A 21,370-nucleotide genomic window follows, 5' to 3' on the forward strand; every position below is an offset into this window, starting at 1 on the left:
ACAGCAGAGGTTTGGGGGGGTCAGGGCACATACCCTCCTGAACACAGCTGTGCTTTGGGGTTTATGAGATGGCTACTAATTTAGTCAACACCAGGATCTGAAGCGGAGATATACAGCCCTGAGAGCAGGAGCCTATACAGTCAGTGCAGAAGAGCCAGTCTCTAGCAGGGGACAGCAGTGCACCACACACAAGCTGTAGCTTGGGGGGAGAGAGATGATTACCAAAATGTGTGGCCAAAGATTGACTCACAAGGGAGCAATATCCCAGCACAAGCCAGTCCTACCGTGTGATTCTGTTGTTTTGCTTCAGTACTTCCCTTGTCCTTCTGAAAACTGATTATTGCCAAGATGGACGAAGATAAAAAAGAGACACCTGTGGCCAATGAAAAAAGGAAGTCTGTTTCAAAGCCAGTGTCTCCACCAAAAAGCCCGGTGGATGAAAAAGCTGATTCCAGTTCTACAGTAAATGACTTGAACAGTCAGGGGGAGAAGAATGTAACAAGCCCTATAAAGGATTTAAAAAATGTGCTCACCTTGACGAGAGACACTTTTGGCAGCTTGAGAAGGAGCAAACGCTTTTCACTGAAACGAAAGAGCTTCAAAAGAAATGAAGAGGACTGCCACCTGGAAGCCCCCTGCATGGAAGAGTGTGTGGAAGAGACTGAAGCTGAGCTTGTTAAACAAGAACCTCTCTCAGGTAAGCGGTGAAAATAAAAATCAGTGTAAAAGCATTGTTGGAGTTGTAATAACAGTCAAGCAAAGCAGAACCCAAGTGCAATAGAGGCTGTCCTGAGTACAGAAAGGTCTCATTTAAATGCCCAAGCGCAGGTTAAACTCACCCGGACACCAAAGGAGAGCCCAGAACTGGCTTTCCAGTGGCCATCTAAAGGCCCATCTCTGCCCAGTGGTGGTGGCCTGGTCTGGCCAGACACCTCATCCACACACCACTCACCCACAGCCACACTCCAAAGCCAAAAATATACCAGCCAGGCTTTTTCAGGCCTCCTCACACCAGTGAGATCTGTATCAATGAAGGTACATGCTTATAGTGATGCAGTCCAAAGTTTGTCAACTGGCTGTGCTCAAATCTTGTCAATTGTGTCCATCTCCTTACCTAGATACATCAGTCATGACCAAAACGACTATGATGATAATGTAGCCTGACCTCCTACAAATATGTGCTATTGTATCTGACTGAGCCCCAAGAACTTGTGGTTGAATTAGAGCATCTATTTTAAGTCATATCTAAACTGATAGCAGGGGTTGACCTGATAGCTGCTCTAAAGCCCATATCTGCTGACTATTAACTCTTTAACTCAGTTTCTGGGGGCAGGCCAGTCCCACCCTGAGAGCTTTGCTGAGCATCATGAGGTCAAGCCTGCTGCCACTTGCCTCCTGCCCTGCCCTTTTCTGCAGCTGGTTGAACTTGGCCAGATGTGCAGGCTTCAAGGACTGACAGAAATCCCACAATTCCCTGATCCTGACTTCTGACCCTTTTGTATCACATTTCCTCTCTGTACTGCTATTAAATGGAGACAAGCCTGGGGAGAGAAATAAGTAGTTCATAAAAGGGTTCTATCTTACAGATAATATATTGGCAGTGGCTTTGGTGAGGGCTATTGGGAAAGGGAGTATGTGGCTGAAGGTTCAACCCTAACTATCAGAGTAGACATCCCTTATGAAGGCATTCAATCTGGATTTAAAGATTGCAAAGGATGGAGACTACACCATGCACACTGGCAAGCTGTTCAAAAGGTTAATTGCCCTTCAGTTGTCTGCCCTAAATACCCAGTTAGCAATTAGCCTTTGGCTGCTATATTAAAGAGTCATTTATTATCAGATATCTCTTTCCTGAATAGTACTTCTAAAGTGCAGTCAAGTTGCTTCTTAACTTTCACCCTGATAAATGGACTACATTGAACTCATTTAGGTCTCTCATTGTAAGAACTTGTGTATGCACAGGTTTTGTACCAATTGAACAAGAATCAGATTATAGTTAATGGGCGCAGTGCCTGGGGCAAGACTTCTGCAGCAGTATTTGAAATGAAAGTGGAAAATGTAATTGGGGTCAGCCCCTGTTTGGATTCTAACATGTGGGGCCTAACATGGCCCAAACTGTGCATCAGCCAATGCCATTTGGTTCAAATTGTTTGTACCAAAATGCCTTCACTTTGGCCTGGAGAGGTACAGAGCTGGCTGTGGGGTCCCTCCAGGTGCTTTTGGGATTGTTCTGCAAAGCCGCAGGGTGCAGTAATTCCTCTGAGTGGGAGATGCCCAATTCTGACACCTGTGTGATGGGGAATATAGAGGAAGAGTTCTTGGATTTCCCCACCCCTCCCCAATTGAAAAGCCTGAGAATTCGTGTCAACGCTAACCAGTGTCCAGGTTTATTTGAAACATAGGACTGCACATCTTGTGGCATCTCTAGGCTGAATTCCCAGTACATGCCAGGGCTCCTGTGGTGCAGACAGAAGTGCAGCTCCCCACTGTAACTCAGAATACTTTACAGGAAGTTTTCTGAGTTACAACAATCCGCCAAACCAAACAGAAGTTCACCGTTTGTTCCAGGGTGGACGGGAATCTAACTGCTGGCTGCCTGTGAGGTTGCAAAGTTTTCAGAATGGGGGGGGAAAGGAAGAGAGGCTTGTTTTAGGGGTTCCCCAGCTGATGCTGAAGGGTGGGGTGGGTGAAATGGAGCCCGCCATCTTGAGGGATGCTCCAGTACAGCCTCCAGTAGGGGCTTAAAAACACCCAGACTGAACTCCCTTCACTCCCTTTCACCCCTCCCATTCTAAAAACAGATGAAGGCTGGCAGGCAATGCAGACAGATGTTACAGATGATGCTCTGTTTTGAAACATCTTCATCTGAGCCCTCATGCAATGAGGGGTCAGGTTTTCACACACTTAGCCATTTTTAAAGTTGTTTGCAGCCATGCACTTGTGTTTGGTCATGGCTATAGACTGCTTTCTGTGGCCAGATTAGGCAATAATTGTCACTTCTGTCTGTGCCCCTGAATTCCTCCATTCTACACTACAGCCTTCCCTCAGTTTCAGGAGCCCTGTGCGTCTCCCCCTAATCTTTCTTTGCCAGGGTTCAATGTACCCCAACCTCCTCTTCTGCCATGGCAAGAACTCTGTGTTGTCCTCCCCTTTCTTCTTCCCAAGCTCACCAAATCCTCACACCAGGGACTCAGCCCTTTCCTCCTGCTTGGGGCTGTGTGTACCCTGTGCCCTATAATAGGGTTCTTCATTCCCACCCACCCCCCTTACCAGGGTCCTGTAAATTCCCCTTTGCCTCCTGCTCCCTCAAAAATTATTTTTTATCCAGGGGGTAAGCCATGCAGGGTGCCCACATGACCAACTTTACTGGGAGGACTAGTAGAGGTAGAGTATTATACAGCTGGAAGGCAGTCATTAGGGCAAGGGACAGACATTACTCATAAACTGGTTTAAGTGATCAGAAACTGGTTTAAATCTGTAACAGAACAGCTGTTCACTGCACATAAACCAGTTTAAAACCAGTTTGAGATATACCTGGTTGAATGTACTATCGACTTAACTGATTTGGCTCAAACACATTTATGCAATGTCTGTCTCAGACCCCTTGCTGGTTTAAGATAAACCAGACTCCCCCAGCATCCCAGAATGTTCTCTGGGCTGGGTGGGGCTCTCTGTTCCACAGAAGGGCTGGCCCCTCCCCTCTGCTCCCTCGCTGGAGCTCCAGCAGAAACTGCAGGCACAGCAGGGTCTGCCTGGCTTCCCCCTCCCCTACTCCACCCCCTTGCTGCTTGCTGCTGAAGCAGGGATCCCCTGTCCCTCCCATCTCCCACAGTATGGACAACAGCCCCACAAACCCTAGGCATGTGGTATGATAGCTAATGTCAAGAAGTGCCTGTGTGTGTCTCCAATTTCACTGGGACTGGAAGACAGAACAGTGACTGCCTAGGGCTTTTTGGAGCTAATCAACAGGTCAGATGTTAAGCTGCTTAAGAAGAGTTTGAACTAATGGAGAGAGGCTATTGTTTTGCTAATGATGTGATAAACACTGTTATCAGGTCCCTGCTGGCTTGCTCACCTGTCAGTTTGCTGCAGACAGTATAAAGTAGCAGGGAGAGGGAGATTGGAAAGCTCTATATCATCAACAGATGCATGCACTGCACACCCCGCCTTGCCTCAGAGTGCTAGCAGGAGGCTGGGGTCTAGCAATACTCCTGCCCCTTGAGTAGCCAGCAGGGAAAAACCTGGGACTGTGCAGGCAGGGTTGGGGTTTACACCCCTCCCTAATCAAAGTATCCTGTGAGGGCCTGACCCCACCCCCACCACTCCTCAGCTCAGCCCTGTGGAAGGGAAGGGAAGGGAAGGCTGCTCTAGTGCCCCCTGGCTTCTAGCTGGAGCCACTGCAGACATGTACCAGAATTTCCTCAGTCCAGAAAGAATGACTTTCTGGTTACAAACCAGTTCAGCCTAGCCAGGTTAGACTAACTTGCAAAGATTGAATCAACTCAGGCTCAGGCTTTTTGAATGTCTGTCCCTAGCCTAGAGGTATAACTAGTGGGGCTTGTGCCCTGTGATCCTTACAGACAGGTGGGGGGTGCCTCTGAGTGTCAGAGACCAAGAGGTGCTGAGCATGGAGTTTGCCCATCCCAGTTCTCACTGCAACAACAACAACACATCATGTGTCCTGGGCTGCTGCTGCTGCTGCAACAGCAAAAGTGCAGGACTGCCTGGGGCCCTCCCTGCTCATGATCAATGTGAAATCCATGCAGCCAGACTGGTACTCAGTAGCCACTCACCAGTGACACCACTTTGCTTTGAGATACACAACAAAAGCAGCCAGCCAGAAGGCTATTTCAGCAGAGAGAAGCCTGTGCAGCCAAATTCAAGTTCAGGCCCAAATCAGAAGAGGGGCACAACTATAGGGTCTCATGTCTGCCTGGAGCCCCAGCTTGACCAGTATCTGATGCATTCCCCTCTGGGTGCCAATTAAACTTTCCAAGATTCCTTCTCCTGTGAAGGGTATTACTTGGAAACAAGCTCTTTGGAGAGAGATGGAAACAGTACATTAATGAGTTCCTTATAACCACATTTCTCCTTGCTATTAAACACGAGTTAGGCAGATTAAAGGTGATCTGTTGCATATGTGCAGTTGGAATACTTCTATGCACACAGGAGGCACTTGAGAGCTGAGTCAGTCCTGCAGCCCTTACTCACACAAACCTGAATCCTGTGGTATTTTGCTGTTGTCATAAACACATTCAATGTCTAACCTTAATTTAAAATCTGCTTCCTTCTCCCCTGTCACATTCTTTCTGTAGTAATGGAAATAAATGACCTTATTCAGCAAAGGCAGCTTTTAAAGGCCTTTCAAAGCATCAAATATTTGGAAGATGAAATTGTGACTGAAATGGATGGCAAGGATTCTGATGACAAGTCCACAGAATTTTCCAGGAAAGTCAAAGATGTGGATTTGCTTTACAATTCCATTGCTAATAAAATCAAGTCCATCGTGAAGGACACGCTGGACCATCCCACTATAGAGGAAAAGCTACTGACTTCACTGGTGGAGCTAATCGCCGATGAAGAAAAAGCTCATGCTAGGGCAGAGGGGACAGAAACTCCTGAGTCCACCTCCCTTGGCATGCCCAGGAAGTGGAGAGAGGTGTGGAAGGACTCTGTCAAAGAGAGTGCAGAAGAGCGCATCCTTCAGGTGCCCATGACACCTGAGAAGGACAAGGATTCTTGGCTTGCTGTCCATTTAGGGTTCCTCAGAAAAAATGTTAAGGAGGATTTATTGAAAATCAAGTGCTCAGTACAAAAATGCTACCCAGAGGACTATAAAGTATGTGACATGTACGTGGAGTGCTTCCACAATGCCATTTCTTCACACCTGCAAGGGCTCTTGCAGAGACACTTGGAATTCAATGAACTTTACGCATTGCTTGATTGGGTTGCTAACATGTACCGCAGGTAAGCTACTATTAGTTGTACCAGCTCAGTCTCCTACAAATAATCACTTGGCTCTGAAACACTGCAGGGTGCTTTTAAAGCATTAAGTTATTTTTGGTTTCCCATGTGAGTAAGACTGATGCAATCACTTGGAGTGCAGAGGAATGTTCTAATCTCATAACTGCGAAGACAAAGGTTTAGGGGTAAAAGTGCTTGCCACGTGTCTATTGTATACTTGAGTTGCCATGCTTCTCTGTAACTCGCTGACCTGCTGTGCTCATATACCACTTAGTTCCACTTTCAAATGTCATATTTCAGCTCTAACAAATCTCAATTTCCCCCATATGGAAATAGTTTACAAAGTACAGCATCTGTTAAGAGAGCTTTGGGGCATAGTACGCAGCCGGTGGAACTGCCTTCTTTACTCCTTTTTCAATTAGGTTGGAAACAATTCACGCTACTTCTCTTCCCCACTGGTCACTATCTGAGCCTTGGTAGGCACTTCTACATGTGCAATGCAATTAACTCTGGTACAGTTTGCGCTGGTGTTTATTGCTACTGGGCACCACATCTACAGGTTCATCTAGGACTGCAGCATGTTCAGCCGGGTCAGAGCAGCCCCAGCTGGCGGGGCCCCTGGAGGTCAGCCTGCCAGCCCAGGGCTGCTCCAACCCAGCCCAACATGCTGCTGAGGGGCTGGCTGGGGCTCAAGTGTGCTTTAGTGAGGGGCTATTCAGCGGGCAGCCCCCACACTTTTTTTTTTCATAGATTCATAGACAGGGCTGGAAGGGACCTCGGAAGATCATTGAGTGCAGCTGCCTGCCCCGGGGCAGTAAGTCAGCATGGATCATAGGATCCCAGCATGATAAACATCCAAATGTCTCTTGAAGGTGTTCAGAGTAGGTGCTTGAACCACCTCCAGTGGCAGTCTATTCCAAACCTTGGGGGCTTGGACAATAAAGAAGTTCTTCCTTATGTCCAGCCTGAATCGGTCATGGAGGAGTTTGTGACCATTTGACCTTGTCATCCCTTGGGGCGCTCTGGTGAATAGACTTTCCCCCAGATCCTAGCGAGCACCCCTGATAAACTTGTAGGTGAGCACCAGATCACCCCTGAGCCTGCACTTTTCCAGGCTGAAGAGTCCCATGGCTTTCAGCCTCTAATCATAAGGTCTGTTTTCCTCAGCTGTGATCATAAGGGGTCACACTGACATGCCGTCATGCCCCAGCCAGTCTCATCAGCGTCTACTTGTGTGTTGCAGCGCACTAAATGATGCCACTGCAGGACAGTACTTGTGTTTATGAGTACTATCCTGTGGTGGCATTTATTAGTTTACGGTGGCCTAATAAGGCCACACATGTGAATGCTGAGACTTTACTGCAGAGCTAATTAGTCAACTCTGCAATAATCATCTTATGTAGATGCGCCCGGTATGTAGGATATTGCTAGGTGGAATTAACCATAGTGTGGGTCAAATGTGTCCTTACTTTAATAGGAGATGTGGGTTTCCAGTTTCTCTAAACATTATCAGTAGTGCAGTAGTGACCAAAACAATCTAGGCCCTAACAAACATGGAAAGGCAGAATCGCAGGCCAAAACAGCTTATAGTCAAAACGGAAATAGAAATATGTGACAGGGTAGAGGGAAAGGAACCATACCAGCAAGGTGGAATTATTATGTATTTCATTATATTGATTCAAAACTGGCTCTCTACCTAATTAATGTTACAGATATCACTATCACTGCAGGGTCAGGTTTTAAGGGGGAACGCAAATGACAGTGGTAGACCAGATGATGATAGACATTCCAAGTACAGGAAAGGAGACACATCACTAAAGGGAGAATGGTGAATAAATGAGCCAACTTTTGTCAGTGTCAGTCAGGTCCTGTGGGTCTCTGGCACCCGGGGGGCCAATGCCTAGATTTGCCTCCCCAGGATGATCCGAGCAGGGTGTGGGTTCTGAGGCAAAGCAGCCTGTGCAGAGCCCTGCCTCTTGCCCCATGGCACTTCTGTGGGAGAATCGGGCCAGAGGGGGGAGGGGCGGTGGCCAGAATTTCTGGCCGGAAAGGCAAAAGAAGCCCGCAAGCCGTCAGGGGGGCGGTGGGCCACACACAAAGGAACCCCGGTCTTTCCGGCCGGCATGCCCCCCCCAGCTGGTGCCTGGGGGCCATGGCCCCCTACTGCCTCCCCCCCACTCTGTTGGTACACCACTGGTCAGTATTTAGCTAGGGATTTGGGATCTTGACTTCATGCAGCAAACTTCAAAAATACTGATTTAAAATTCCATTTCAGGTGAAACTGTTCCCTTAACCACTGCATTTACCCAAATCTAAGATTATCTTGAATTTAAGATGACCTCCCCAATAATGAGCAATAGGTTGGCCACCCCTGAGCTAGATGATAAAGCAATGCCATCAAACCAAGCCTTTCCTGATGACTGCTGATTCTGCTATCCTCCAGCAACTGGCTAAAGCATTCTCCTTGGATTCCACCTTCCATTCCTTATTTAGGACCAAACTTCTGGACAAGTGGTGACGTGTAGGGGGTTCATGGGGGTGCACATGCACCCCCTGAGAGCACCAGTGAATCCCCTGATTGGCCATGCTCACCTCTTAGGCAATGGGCAGGAGGGGCAGGTGAAAGCACCAGTGCCCCCCCTTCAAGTGCTGGCCAATTGCTGCAGCCACTCCCAGAAGTGGCCGCAGCTACTCCTGGAAGAGGCTGCAGTAATTGGCTGCAGTGATTGGCTGTCATGGGATCAGCAGCTGGTCAGCAGGATTGGACACAGGGGACCCCCCTGCCCCCCTCCCAGTTGGCAGGACTGGTTGCAGCGGGGGCACGTGCCCCCCTGCCCCGACCAAAGTGGCACCAATGCCAATGATGAAACAGAAATCAATGGGCTTTCCAAGTGCAGGTTCATATCCCTCATGGGACACTGTCAGTTAAGCTGTTTCCTATATACAGCACTGATGCAGAGTTAGCAGTGTATGTCCTGAATTCATTGAGAATAAATGTTTACAAACATTTTCCTCTTCCTTCTTCCCCAGTGCTTACCAGGAAGCAATATAGAAAGATGTAACATGAACTCACGCTTGCTCATTATATGGATGGGTTGGTTAGGTGGCACATTTGAATATTATGCAGTATTCAATCAAATGAAGCCTAATAATGGATTTCTCATTGTGGAGTGAACAACACATCCGTTCTCCCTCCCCCCCACCAAAAATAGTACTGTACCTTCCCACTAATCAGCTGTTTTGTACTGCTGGTAACTCATGGAAAAACGAATAGCATGTCAATGGAATGCACTTTGAAGTCAAACTCCCTAGTTCAGAGTCCACCCACCTCTTCCATATGGGAAGGAAATGCTGTAGTGCCATCGCTCATGTCCAAACTTGTGCGTGCTTTCTAGATCCTGGCCTTCCAAATGCCACCTGGATAACCTGACCCATGATCTTACTGTGTGCACAAGGAAGTGGACATGCAAAAGAAATACTTGGCCAGTTCTAAAGGAATATACTGTTGCTGGAATTAGCCCTAAAAAGCAATGTCAGTAGCTCCCTTTGAAATGAAATCAGCATCAGGTTGTTTGTTTAAAAAAGAAAGTTCTCATAGCAGATTTCATGTCCAAACATCAACAGGCATGTCATGACTTCTAAGATGGGCTGGAACCATAACATCATTTAGATTTTGAATAATTAGGATTTTTGAATAGCAAGAAAAGGTTGGCTGGTTAAATCTTGAAAGCATGCAACACAGTTTAAGTGTCAGGTAAGTATAATAATTATGTAGCTCATGCAACAAGAATATTCCATCAATTTACTCACGCTCCACAGCAGCATAATTTGTTCATCTGAATTTTTAGTGAAACCCTTCTGGGTCACCCTGATCTCCAACCAGAGGTAAAGACTGAAAATCTGCCTCTGCTTTTACCACCAGCAACCTGGGAAAAACTGAAAAACGACTACACTGATTCTTTAAAGGTAAGACTGTGAGGCCTGCTAGCAGATATATCTCAGGTAAGAGACAACAATGACCGATTCAGAAGCCTCCCCATTAGAGTCTGATCCTGAAGGTTGCTGGATAGCCCCAACTCTGAAAGATGTGGAGCACCTAGCACTGCACACAGAATCAGGCCTTAAATGACTATGACTCCAAGATTCCTTAGGATGAACCATGCCAATCTTCCACTGGTGGGCATATGGTCTTACAACCAGCCCTACAAAGCCAATACCACTGGTTACGGGAGTACGTAGTCACCATGACACATAGGGTGGCAAGGCCAAGACAATGAGAATACTGTTGCAGAGTTTCTCTTCAATCTTTCCAAGCTCCATTCATCCCTGAATGAAAGTCTGTCCTTTCCTATGATGTATTCTGCACACCGTGTATTTATTAAAGTCTGTTTATTGATACTGACCTGTCAATTTCCCTCCTTCCCTGTTTAATATTTAGGAGAAAATAAAGAGCTATTTTGACAATATGCTGAAGCTGGAGATCACAGAAAAATGGGAGAAGGAACTTCAGCCAGAACTCGTGCAAAACCAATACAATTCATCTCTATACTTTGATATTCAAACGGTATTTGATTAGCTTATGCAAAGTACATGCTTTTCCTTTCATTCCAAGGAAACTGGAATATTACCTTGTGGTATGTAGGTGCTGCCTCCTGTGATAATTTATGTTAGTCACGCACTTGCAGAATACATTAGAAAAAGCTGCCATTTATTATAACTTTTAGCTCTGCCACTTGCCTTCTAGCTGCAAATTAAACCCGCTGTCAGTTGTGTCACTGGCATAATAGGCAACTGATTTTGAGGTCTTTAAATCTCTTTGATTAGGAATTTTAAAAAATGGTTTGTTAGAAAAGCCTCTTCGTTGAAAGAGCTACTTTGTCCCAGGGCTGTAGCAGCCACCGAAAGGCTGGAGGCAGAGTGACAGCCACTCAAATTTGAACAGGAAGAAAAAACAAAAGCTCTTACTAGCTTTAGGGAGCACAGAGTAATAAAGCCAAGAGGGTTTGGATTCATTTTCATGACTTACAAAGGATTGAGTCATTTCAATTGAATACTCCTAAAGAAAAGAGAGAGAGAGAGAGAGAGAGAGAAAGAAAATCAAAGATTTTTTTGCCTACTGCTGTGACTCATTTTCCATAGAAGAATTTTCTACATTCTACAATTTTTTTTTTTTGATAACCATGAAGGCAGATGTGAATTGGAGTAGCAGATGGGTAAGGATGTTGGGAAAGGCAATAGAACAAGATTGTAGCTTGTCTGACTTTCGAGGCACAGCTGAAGTTGCGTGAATAGGGATTAGGAGGGACCAGGGAGAGGATTGCAGTAGTTAAGATAGGAAATGACTCGAGCACAGATGAGGATTTCTGAGGTATAGGCCCAGATTCTCAGCTGCAGCTAAGGTGTACTCTGGACAGTCAGTGTGGAGAGTAAGGCAGTTTTGGTTATGTTGGGCTGCGGGACTACCTGGAGTGCTTCTGGATTTTTACCAAAACTGGCATAGAGTAATGACAAAAGTCTGATAAATATCTTGGTGCTTCCACTGGGATATGTGACTCACTACCAGTCACACTAATCCATGTTACACAGTTGGGTGGATGAAGGTGATTCCCCTGTACTTGTCCCATTTATTGGATTCTTATCACACCACGTTCTAGATCATTGCAGAACACATGAAAACATCAGGAAAAATCTCCACAAGCCTGGGAAATGCAGTTCTTGAGATCTGTTTGGTAGATCTGAAGGAATACATCCCACGGTAAGTGCTGCTTGCAGCAACAGATTCCTTCCAAAGTGAGAACCACGTTCCCAAAGGTCAGGAGAGGTATCCATAGTGTAGGGCCAAACATTAGCATCATCTGGCATACCTGTGCCTGTTGCTGAGAGAACTCCAATTCATTGGAAGCATGACAAATTTAAAAGAGGATCTGCAGAAAACCAATATATACAATAATAGACAGATGGGAGATCCATGTCACCCATATATTTGATGTCAGAGCTCCAGAAGAGGAACTGTTGGCTGGAAAGGACTTTCTGCCAGTATCTTATCTTTCCAACATGCTCCAACTGTGGTATGCAGAGCCTGGACAACAATTAAGCACCTGCCCAAATGAGGCTGTAGAAAGGCACCGCCTATGATCCTGCATTAGCCTGAGAGCTTTGCCATTAACTCTGATGGGTGCAGAAGCAAGCCCAGAATGCATGACTTACTTCTAGCCTGATGTCTGAGTCTCAGATCACTGCAGTCCAGTTCAAGGGAGTAATTTATTCTACCTCTGATGACATAACATTGTTTCCTCATGAGTAGCCCCGAGGGTCATGGCTAGATGTCTGCATTAAAATGCAGCTGCCAGTGTTCAGATTCCATTGAATGTAGCCCTCTTCATCCTCCCATGGGGGTGGACACTTCCAGGAAAGATAGTGGTTGCACAAAGGAAACAACAATTTTCTCATCCTGAGACATCTATTTGCCTCCTCCTGTCACACATGTTGGATTGTACTGAGAGGAGAGTTTTGCTCAGGTTTCAGATCAACACTCTGGCATAACAAAGGAGAAGGACTTTTCAGCATGAATCAATGCCATCCGAGACTAAAAATAATTTTGCATTAACCTTTGCAATTTCACACCTCAGGAATGAGCCAAGTGGGTAGTTTGCTAATAAACGTTTTACAAAATCAAGTGTGGGAGAGAATGAAAATTGCTTTCTTGAATGTGAAGTCGTAGCTTTCTGTAAGGCCTGACAGAAATTTAAAAACACTTAAAAGCAACATGTTTACCCCTCCAAAATCTCATTTCCCATACCATAACTACCCCAGCGAAATCCAGATTAGTTTACATGAATCGTGTTTACAGGGGGGTTCTTTTTAAGAAGTATTATGATTTTGCAATTGAAAGTGATTAATCTAAGAATATTCCTTTCCTTTTGATTAATTTCTTAAACTTCTGTAGCAAAATCAAATGGCTTTTGGTGGAGTTAGACCTCGATGACCTTGCAGGTCCCTTCCAAATTTTTGACTTTATGATTAAACAACTATGGACCCAAGGTCCCTATAGTGATAGGGGGACACAGGTTTCCTCCCTTAATTGTTTTCTCATATATTATGTGTGTTGGGGCAAATGGACCATGTTGGTCTAAACAAGATACCTTTAGATCAACAGAGCAATAAAACATGAAAGAATGGAAGCTAAATCCACAGTGAATATGGGGAATATTTGTCTCTTCCAATTCTCTGTATAAACTTGAATGTAAAATGGAGCCTATCACTAACTATCAGGATCCTCAAAGGTACAGAGATAAAAACGAATACTGATACCTCATACACCATGCTGACAATACACAGTGAAAAGCTAAGGGGTATTGCCTTGCTTATGTTTCATTTCTGGTATAAAATGAGCCCTGAGCTAAATCCCTTGCATGTTAGCTGAAGTAAGTACACATTATACTGCTCCAAAAGCCAGAAAAATGACTGGAGTATTTTGTGACGCTGCAGATTACTAGTTAATTTAATTGCCCACAGTTAAAGACTTCAACCTATGCCCTGTACAGATTTCTGGAAGCTGGGATCTGAGCCATGCTGATGACAAATGAGCACATTCCAGATAATACTGTACATTTGGCTATAATGTCTATGTATCTCATTCCCTGCCCCTATCCCCCAGTAAGACATACAAAAAATCTGTGCATATAGAAGAAACCACACAGGTCTGGCAATACATTTGCCTCATCAAGTTCATGTACATGAAGCATTGTGTTGTCTAAGAGGACCTGTACACTGCTTTGCTTCAACTAACTGCAGCTAATTTCTGTTTTAATTAATGTTGCAGATTTGTAAGGGTTTTTCTGGAGTGGGACAAAGAGAAAGATTTTTCCTTGTTTCTGGTATATTTAGCAGCCTACATCAACAGTTTCCACGATCTGATGTAAGTCTGAAGTTCTCTTATAACAATTTTCGGGTTTGGGGAGGGAGGGTGGATTTTTGGTGGGTCTCAGAGTTAGAAAAGAAGGAATACGTTAAGGCCCAATAGAATCAATGACCCCAAATCAACCTGGGTATAAATGAAGTGAAAGAATGAAGTTACACCAACAGTGATTTGGTCCTCTGAGGATTGCATAACAGTGCCCATGGAATTTAGCTGATAAAAGCTCAGTTTGTCCTGAGGATGAGGATGGAGCAATAGAAAAAGATTTGCCATTGAGATCAAGGGCTTAGATGCAGGCCCAGCTCTGGTCTGTTCTTCCAAGCCATTTGCAGATCTCAAAGAATCATCTTTTCAGTTTAAAGCCTAACACTGTAAAATCAGCCCCTGCTGCTCCTTTTGACCTTAGGAGGGAAAAATATCTGGAGAATGCACTTCGCTTGCAAAGGGTGTGGGTTGTAGCCATGTTGGTCTAAGGACATAGGCAGACCAGGTTCTTTGGGTGAATCTGATATCTTTCATTATATCAATCTTTTATTAGAAAAACATTTTTTTAAAAGCAAGCTTTCAGGTTTAAAAACCCTTTGTCAGTCTGAGGAAGTTTCAGCAGTTGGTGTGTGCTCTTCCTGGATGGGATGAAAAGTCCAGGAAGAGCACACACCAACTGCTGAAATGCCTTCAGCCTCACGCAGGATTTTTAAACCTGAAAGCTTGCTTTTAAAAAAATGTTTTTCTAATAAAAGATTGATCTAATGAAAGATATCAGATTCACCTGAAGAACCTTGTCTGCCTTTTGTTTGCAAATAAACTCTCCATTTAATGGCCAGTATTGGTGACTTCAAGGGTTTTACGTATGTTAAAGACTGCGTATCTAAAGCTTGGCTTAAAAATGGCTTCTGGTTTGTGTCTGTTAGCTTGTCTAGCTGCCAAATCTACTTCCCTGCAGCAGGACTGAAATGCAGCCTATCTCCAAAAGGCCTGAGTTCAGGGTTCAGGAAGATGGACCCCTAGGTAGAGAACAATGCCTGCTGTGATCAGGGCTAGGGTGCAGAGGTGTTATACACCTCTTGCCTTGTGGCTACTCCTGCAGTCTGGCCAGAACAGCAGCTGCAGCCCTCCTTGGGGCACTGAGGGCAGTGGATCTCCATAAAAATAGATTTGCAGCCCTTTCCATGGCACTTCCCTGCCTTGCAGCACAGAGATGGTTCGAGGCATTCCTACACAGCCAGGCTGAAAACTCCACCTGACACACTTTTCATCCAATCTGTCTTGTGCAGGCAAAGGTTACAAGACCCTGGTTGGGGTCCTGTGAAAATATCATGCATGGCATTGTAAGTGTTGTGTCTGTTCTTAGACAGTGCTCAAAATACTCTTAAATTCTACAGCCCAAGAGGTGAAGGGAAGACACGAGATGCATCAAACATACCAGGTGCGGTTCTGCCCACATGCTCCGCTGTACACTGGGAGCAGCTCTCATGATATCACCTGACTCACACTCAATTGTAAGTGAAGTCAGCATCAGACAGAGTTTCCAGTAAACTTTGCCGATACCAAGGGTATCAAGGATACCAAAGATAGAGGCAGCAAGCCAGATGTTGTCCAGGTCCTGGTGCTGCCTGTGCCAGGCTAGCCCCATATGCTAAATGAGGAGTATGGGCTTTTCACAGATGCTAGAGTCAGAAAGGACCTCAACAAACCATCAAGCCCAAACCCTGAAAGCTGGAGACTCTACTGACTGAGTTACCAGGCTATCACAGTCAACCCAAGTGGGAGCATGAACCCACAATCACCAGCTCCAAAGGCTAATGCCTTATCCATCAGGCCACTGGGCCACTACGTTAGGCTACTGGCTTTGGTCTGATGCATGTTTCAGACAGCTCCTGGAGCCAGTCCAGGGCACACGCTGTCTGTGGCACTGCACCAAACTGGCCCTGCACACTGGATGCAGCACACAAAGCTGGTCTGTGAGCCTGATCCAGCCCACCAACTGCCCCAGCACCGCTCACCTGGGCCACAGGGGCTGATGAGTTTGACAGCCCTGCAGCTATGGTGATAACTTTTGATTCTGGATGTCATCACCATTGAGATTAACAACATGAGAATGCATTTTTGAACAGCAATATCATATCACATGCCAAGGCCGGGCCCTGTGAAATTGGGCCAAAAGACCTCTTGAGAAGATTTTAACATTTATAAAAATTCACTTGCAGTTCCCAGAGCAAATATAGGGGTTTGTGTTCAGTGGATAAGTGGCAGTTATCTGTGGTATACTTATGTGCCGTTTCTCTAAATCTAGCTCATTTGCAAAGGGTTCATTGGTCCTGATCCCAACTCAGAAGCTCAGGGGAGACATAAAGCGTCTTTTTGGCTTGCAGTTTTGTCTCACTTGGGATCAGAAAAGGCCACTCACTGCAACTATTGATTGTGAGCAAAGGGGTAGGGAGGGGTGAGGAGTGAGGACACCAAGCTCTGCCTTGATACTCACAGGGCAGGGCAGCTTGCTGGGTGCAAGGAGCACAGCTGCTCCATGAGGAGGGGCGAGGGAGCCTTCTGCTTACCCTATACCAAGTACAGAGCAGCAGGAATTGTAACCAAGTCCCGGGGTGATGCAACTGTGCATTGCCCCTCTGTGTAGAGGGGCCAGGGGTGACCCAAATGGGCTGGTGGCAGTTATGGGTGGGGATCATGAGCCCCCCCAAAAAATTCATTTCTTCTATATTATTATTTATAATCAAAACTGGAGGTCATTTGGGAATGGCTGCTTTGGAGGTTGCCCGACAGACATAAAGCAGTAACATCACAGTCCAGCCCGAAGTTAACTTCTGTGACCAGACTGCACTGGCACCAAAGAGCTAAGTGACCCTTGGCCGACTCTTCCCTTCCAGGTGTATGCCAAACCAAGCAAAAGTGTCCAGACCCCATCCTGCCTTCTTGTTCCAGCCCAGTTGTGCCACTGACAGGGATATCTGGCCCTATACGGTTCACTGTAGGCGCAAAGTTTTAAGTTGCCACAGCCACCGGTGCCCGTAGTGGATTTTTGTTGTTTCACAGTAAGCACTACCAGCAGAAAGCCTCTAGATGGCACAGTATATCCAGGAATTAGTCACATGCCAGCCTCTAGCAAGCAGTATAAAGCCAATAAAACCTATTTGAAAGTCAGTCACATCAACACTCTCATTTCTAAGTACCAGCCATTAAAAAGGTTCTTTACATTTATCTGCTGAGGATTTCTTAAGGCAGTAAAACGAACCAGGGCCCTGATTCTGCAAACACACACCTACTTCACTTTACGTAGGTGAATTGACTCCAGTGGGACTAGTCAGACATCAAGTTAACCACATGCACTGATGTTTGCAGAATTGGGGTGCTGAGTTGTAAGAGGTGGGCAGATTAGATGGCATCTAAATGTACTTCAGTGACTTAAGTTTCCAGATGTTGATCACTGTGTAGAAATCAGTGGAAGTAGCAAAAGTCCAGTGTCTGTAAACACCACATCATTTATTTAGGTGCCTTTAAATACAGGTGTCCAGCTTTAGTCAATGATTATGTTATAGCACTGCTTTTGTCTGACAGACATATAAGCCAAACAATGCAGCTGGGAGCAGACCCAGACACAGGCATGGGTGAACTGGGCGGCCACCTGGGACCCAGACATAAAGAGGGCCTGAAAATGAAAAGAAAAACTTTACAATTGCAAAAAAAATTGTTAATATTGTGCATATATGGGACTGGCAATGTTATCAATTGAGAAAAAGTTATTTAAAGCGCTGCATGATTGCTCAGAGCTCCAGTATGAAACTGGAGACAGACCTGATGAAAGTCTCTGGATTAAGGTCAGTGGGAAGAATGACAAAGGCGATGCTGTGGTGGATGTGAGCTATACACCACCTGACCAGGAGGATGAGGTGGATGAGGCTTTCTTCATACCGCTAGCAGAAGTTTCCAGATCACAGCCGCTGGTTCTCATGGGGGACTTTATCACCCTGACGCTTGCTGGCAGGGCAACACAGCAGTGCGCAGGCAATTGAGGAAGTTCTCGGGGAGTGTTGGGGACAACTTCTTGGTGCAAGTGCTGGAGCGGCCAACTAGGGGCCGTGCTCTTCTTGACCTGCTGCTCACAAACTGGGAAGATCTGGTGGGGAAAGTAGTATAGTGGATGGCAACTTGGGCACCAGTGACCACAAGATGGTTGAGTTCAGGATCCTGAGGAAAGGAAGGAAGGAGACCACCCTCAGCAAGTTTTCAGATGACACCAAGCTGGGGGGAGTAGTAGATATACTAGAGAGTAGAGTGAGGATGTAGAGAGACCTAGAGAAATTGGATGATTGGACCAAAAGAAATCTCATGACGTTCAAAGAGGACAAGTGCCAAGTCCCGCACTTAGGATGGAAGAGTCCCATGCACTGGTACAGGTTGGGGGCTGACTGGCTGGGTAGCAGCTCTGCAGGAAAGGATCTGGGGTTACAGTGGACAATAAGCTCAATCTCAGTCGACAGTGTGCCCTTGTTGCAAAAGAGTATACTGGGCTGCATTAGTAATGCATTGCCAGCAGATTGAGGGAAGTGATTATTCCCCTCTATCCAGCACTGGTGAGGCCACAACTGCAGTACGGTGTTCAGTTTTGGGCCCTCTGCTAAAGAAAGGATGTAGACAAATTAGAGGGAATCTAGCAGAGGGCAATGAAAATGGTGAAGGGGCTGAGGAACGTGAAATGAGGAGAGGCTGAAGGAAATGGGCTGATGTAGGCTGCAGTAGGCCTGCGCAAAGACGCTAGTATTTGCTTCAGATTCAAATTCAGCCAATTTCAATTTGGTGATTTGAATCGCTGTCCCGAATCAATTCAGCTCAATTTGATTTAGAGATTCAGTTGCCGCCGAATCTTCAAATCTCCGAATCAGCCAAGCCCATCCCCCGCCCGCTCTCCCAGCCTGGCACTGGCTGCCCTGCCTGGCCCGGCTCCGGGCATTTGGGAAAAAAAAGCCCAACTCACTCAGTGCCACCAGGCACGGGGGTGATCCCCACTGCCCCCACTGCCCCACGCTGCGTGGGAGGCTCTGCATGAGCCCCCCAACCCCCGCCCCCTCAGGAAAATATGAGAAGGATCTTCTCAAACCCACAAGGCTTCTGGGTTGCTTGTAATTTCACCCAAATTTCCTAACCTTATTTCTCGTTGAATTCCCCCCTCACTTCATCATATTAAATATTCCAAAGTTAACAGCTTGCATGTTTTCATCTTTGCTCCATTCACCCAATCCATCTTGTGCAGGAAGATGTTATATGTAGGAGATGCTACATATAATCAATAGTTGATTTGTACGTAAATGGTTTATAGATTTTCTCCTTCCCAAACCCCTTTACCTGTCTCTATGATCATAAAATCCTCAGAACTAGAAAGCTTACTTGGAAAGTACTTTGCACATAGTGGGCCACACTGCAAATAAATATGAGATTATCAATCCTATTCATAACTCACTCATAATGCTGGGATTTGAATTTTCCTGTCTTAAGAAGATGCAGATGATCGATATCTTCATTAGAGCTCAAGCTCTAATTAGAGCTCAAGCTTTATAACCAATATAGTTTTTGAGAAGGAAATGTACTAGAAATTCACACCTTTCCTTTAGAAATCCCTGAGGGTATAAACAAACAGTCCAAATTATTGTATCAGTATGAACTGATACTGATACAAACTGTTACATCCACAAGCCTAGCAAAACTGTGGCAATGCTAACTCCACTTCTTACTCAGGTTTACAGTTAGAGTCACTGAGCTATCCTGTATTGCTTCAGGAGCATGGAGGTGAAACAGTGGCACCGTAACAGCAGATGTGTGCTTCTTCCCTATTCAAACATTTAAAAAGTGCATTTGTCCAAAGCCAGAGGTGTTAAACTCACTTGGCTACACTGTCCACAGAAAGGTAACTTTATGCAGATAAACATGAAGCCATTGGTTCTCTCTCTCTCTGTCTCTTAGAACGGGCTTACAAACCAATTTTGCTGCTGACACTAAGGAACTGGAAAAGGTTCTGGCTGATGTGACAATGAATTTCAGAAAACGCTTTTTAAATAAATTAGAAGTGAAAACACAGGTAAGCTGACCCTCAGCACCCAGGCACTAGCAGTGTTCCCTGGCTGTAACTGAGCCTGGTAGCTGTGGATTTATTCTCATTTCTACAGTATGTACTTCATTTTGGGGAAGGCAATCTGTTGCTAATTTCAAAATGTGTTGTGCTTAATTTTGATTTAGAACTTTCTCAATTCCCCAATTTTCAAGGCTTTTGATTACAAGCATTGATACCATTTATTTTCAAGCAACAATAGCAACAATGGGTATTGGGTGGCTTCAGGTATTCCAATTTCACCCCTGGCAAAGACCCAATAAAATCAGTGGTGTCACACCAGAGATGAATTTGGTTCTTTAACAAACAACCTATTTCTCAGAGTTTGTTTAGCTGTATTTATTTGCGTGTCTGCCATCGTGATGAATTACCAGCACCCACATGAAAAACTTATCACAGAAGATTAAACTTAGAAAAGAGTTTATTCTGTGAAAGGCACTGTTTTCAGAGGAAAACCTAGGGGGATATTTCATCAGGGAGACAGCAAAGTCCTCCTATCTTAGGTTTGCCCAGTAGATCTGCTGACAGCCTGAAATGACAAGTTGTTTATTTTGCTGAGTGGCTTTTCCACGTCCCCTAGACAGGCCTTTTCTCAAAGATGTAATGTGATAAATAGGCAATTAAGAGTATAAGGAGAGATACCACAGATGCTTTAGGGATTGTACTTGGATGCGAAAAGTGTATGCAGCGATCAGAAGGAAAAAAACTTCGTGGGAAAAAATAAGGAGGAAGACTGAGATTTGATCTCCACATTATTGAAATACTTTTAGTGTGTTGGAAAGGAGTTTCTCTCTTTAGTTACAGAGAATAAACTACAGGACACAAGGGCTGCCAAGATGCAGCTTGGCAAGTGAAATAAAACCTTGAATAAAGCCTTTAGACAAAGCCCAGGTCCAACGCCCTCTAGAGCCAGTGAACATGGCACTGATATCAGTAGGCTTTGAATGAGGCCTGTTATGGGTGATTAGGAAAGAACGAAGTTAAGAGACTTAAGCAAGTTTTTAAATCATTTAAAAATTATATATGATGATGTTGTTCAAAAAAAAAAAGAGTATTTGAGGCAGCACAACGCAGGGATAGCATTCCAGATGGCTGGGAACGCAGAGGGAGGACTTCAACCGGAGTTACTTGGGGGGGAACTCACAAGGAGAGAGCTAGGACGAAACAGACTGGCAGACAAGTTGGGGGTGCGTATAAAGACAATATTAAAGAGGAAGGAAATTTTGAACTTGACCCTCAAGAGAATCCCTACCGCGAGCCACAGGAGGTGTTTGAGTTAGGACAGTGCTCCTTGGTACAGCTGCGTGAATTCTGGAGAATTCTGGAGAACTTATGAGATATGAGAAAACCCCCTCAGTGGTTAAAGGGAGGAG

At 45.3% G+C, this 21,370-nt stretch overlaps 1 protein-coding gene across 1 annotated transcript in view; it reads left to right on the top strand.

Moving 5' to 3' along the window:
- Positions 1-332: 332 nt before the first annotated feature.
- Positions 333-21,370, top strand: part of EXOC3L4 (exocyst complex component 3 like 4) — a 40,516-nt gene continuing 19,478 nt past the window's right edge. Inside the window, exons 1-7 of the mRNA XM_090034085.1 lie at positions 333-697; positions 5,316-5,967; positions 9,813-9,930; positions 10,403-10,528; positions 11,619-11,719; positions 13,787-13,882; positions 19,853-19,967. Coding sequence (XP_089890211.1) covers positions 349-697; positions 5,316-5,967; positions 9,813-9,930; positions 10,403-10,528; positions 11,619-11,719; positions 13,787-13,882; positions 19,853-19,967 — 1,557 coding nt within the window. The 5' untranslated portion in view covers positions 333-348. The remainder of the gene's footprint in view (positions 698-5,315; positions 5,968-9,812; positions 9,931-10,402; positions 10,529-11,618; positions 11,720-13,786; positions 13,883-19,852; positions 19,968-21,370) is intronic.

The sequence above is a fragment of the Crocodylus siamensis genome, chromosome 2, assembly GCF_052110815.1.
Source record: "Crocodylus siamensis isolate JL-2025a chromosome 2, ASM5211081v1, whole genome shotgun sequence".
NCBI lineage: Eukaryota > Metazoa > Chordata > Crocodylia > Crocodylidae > Crocodylus > Crocodylus siamensis.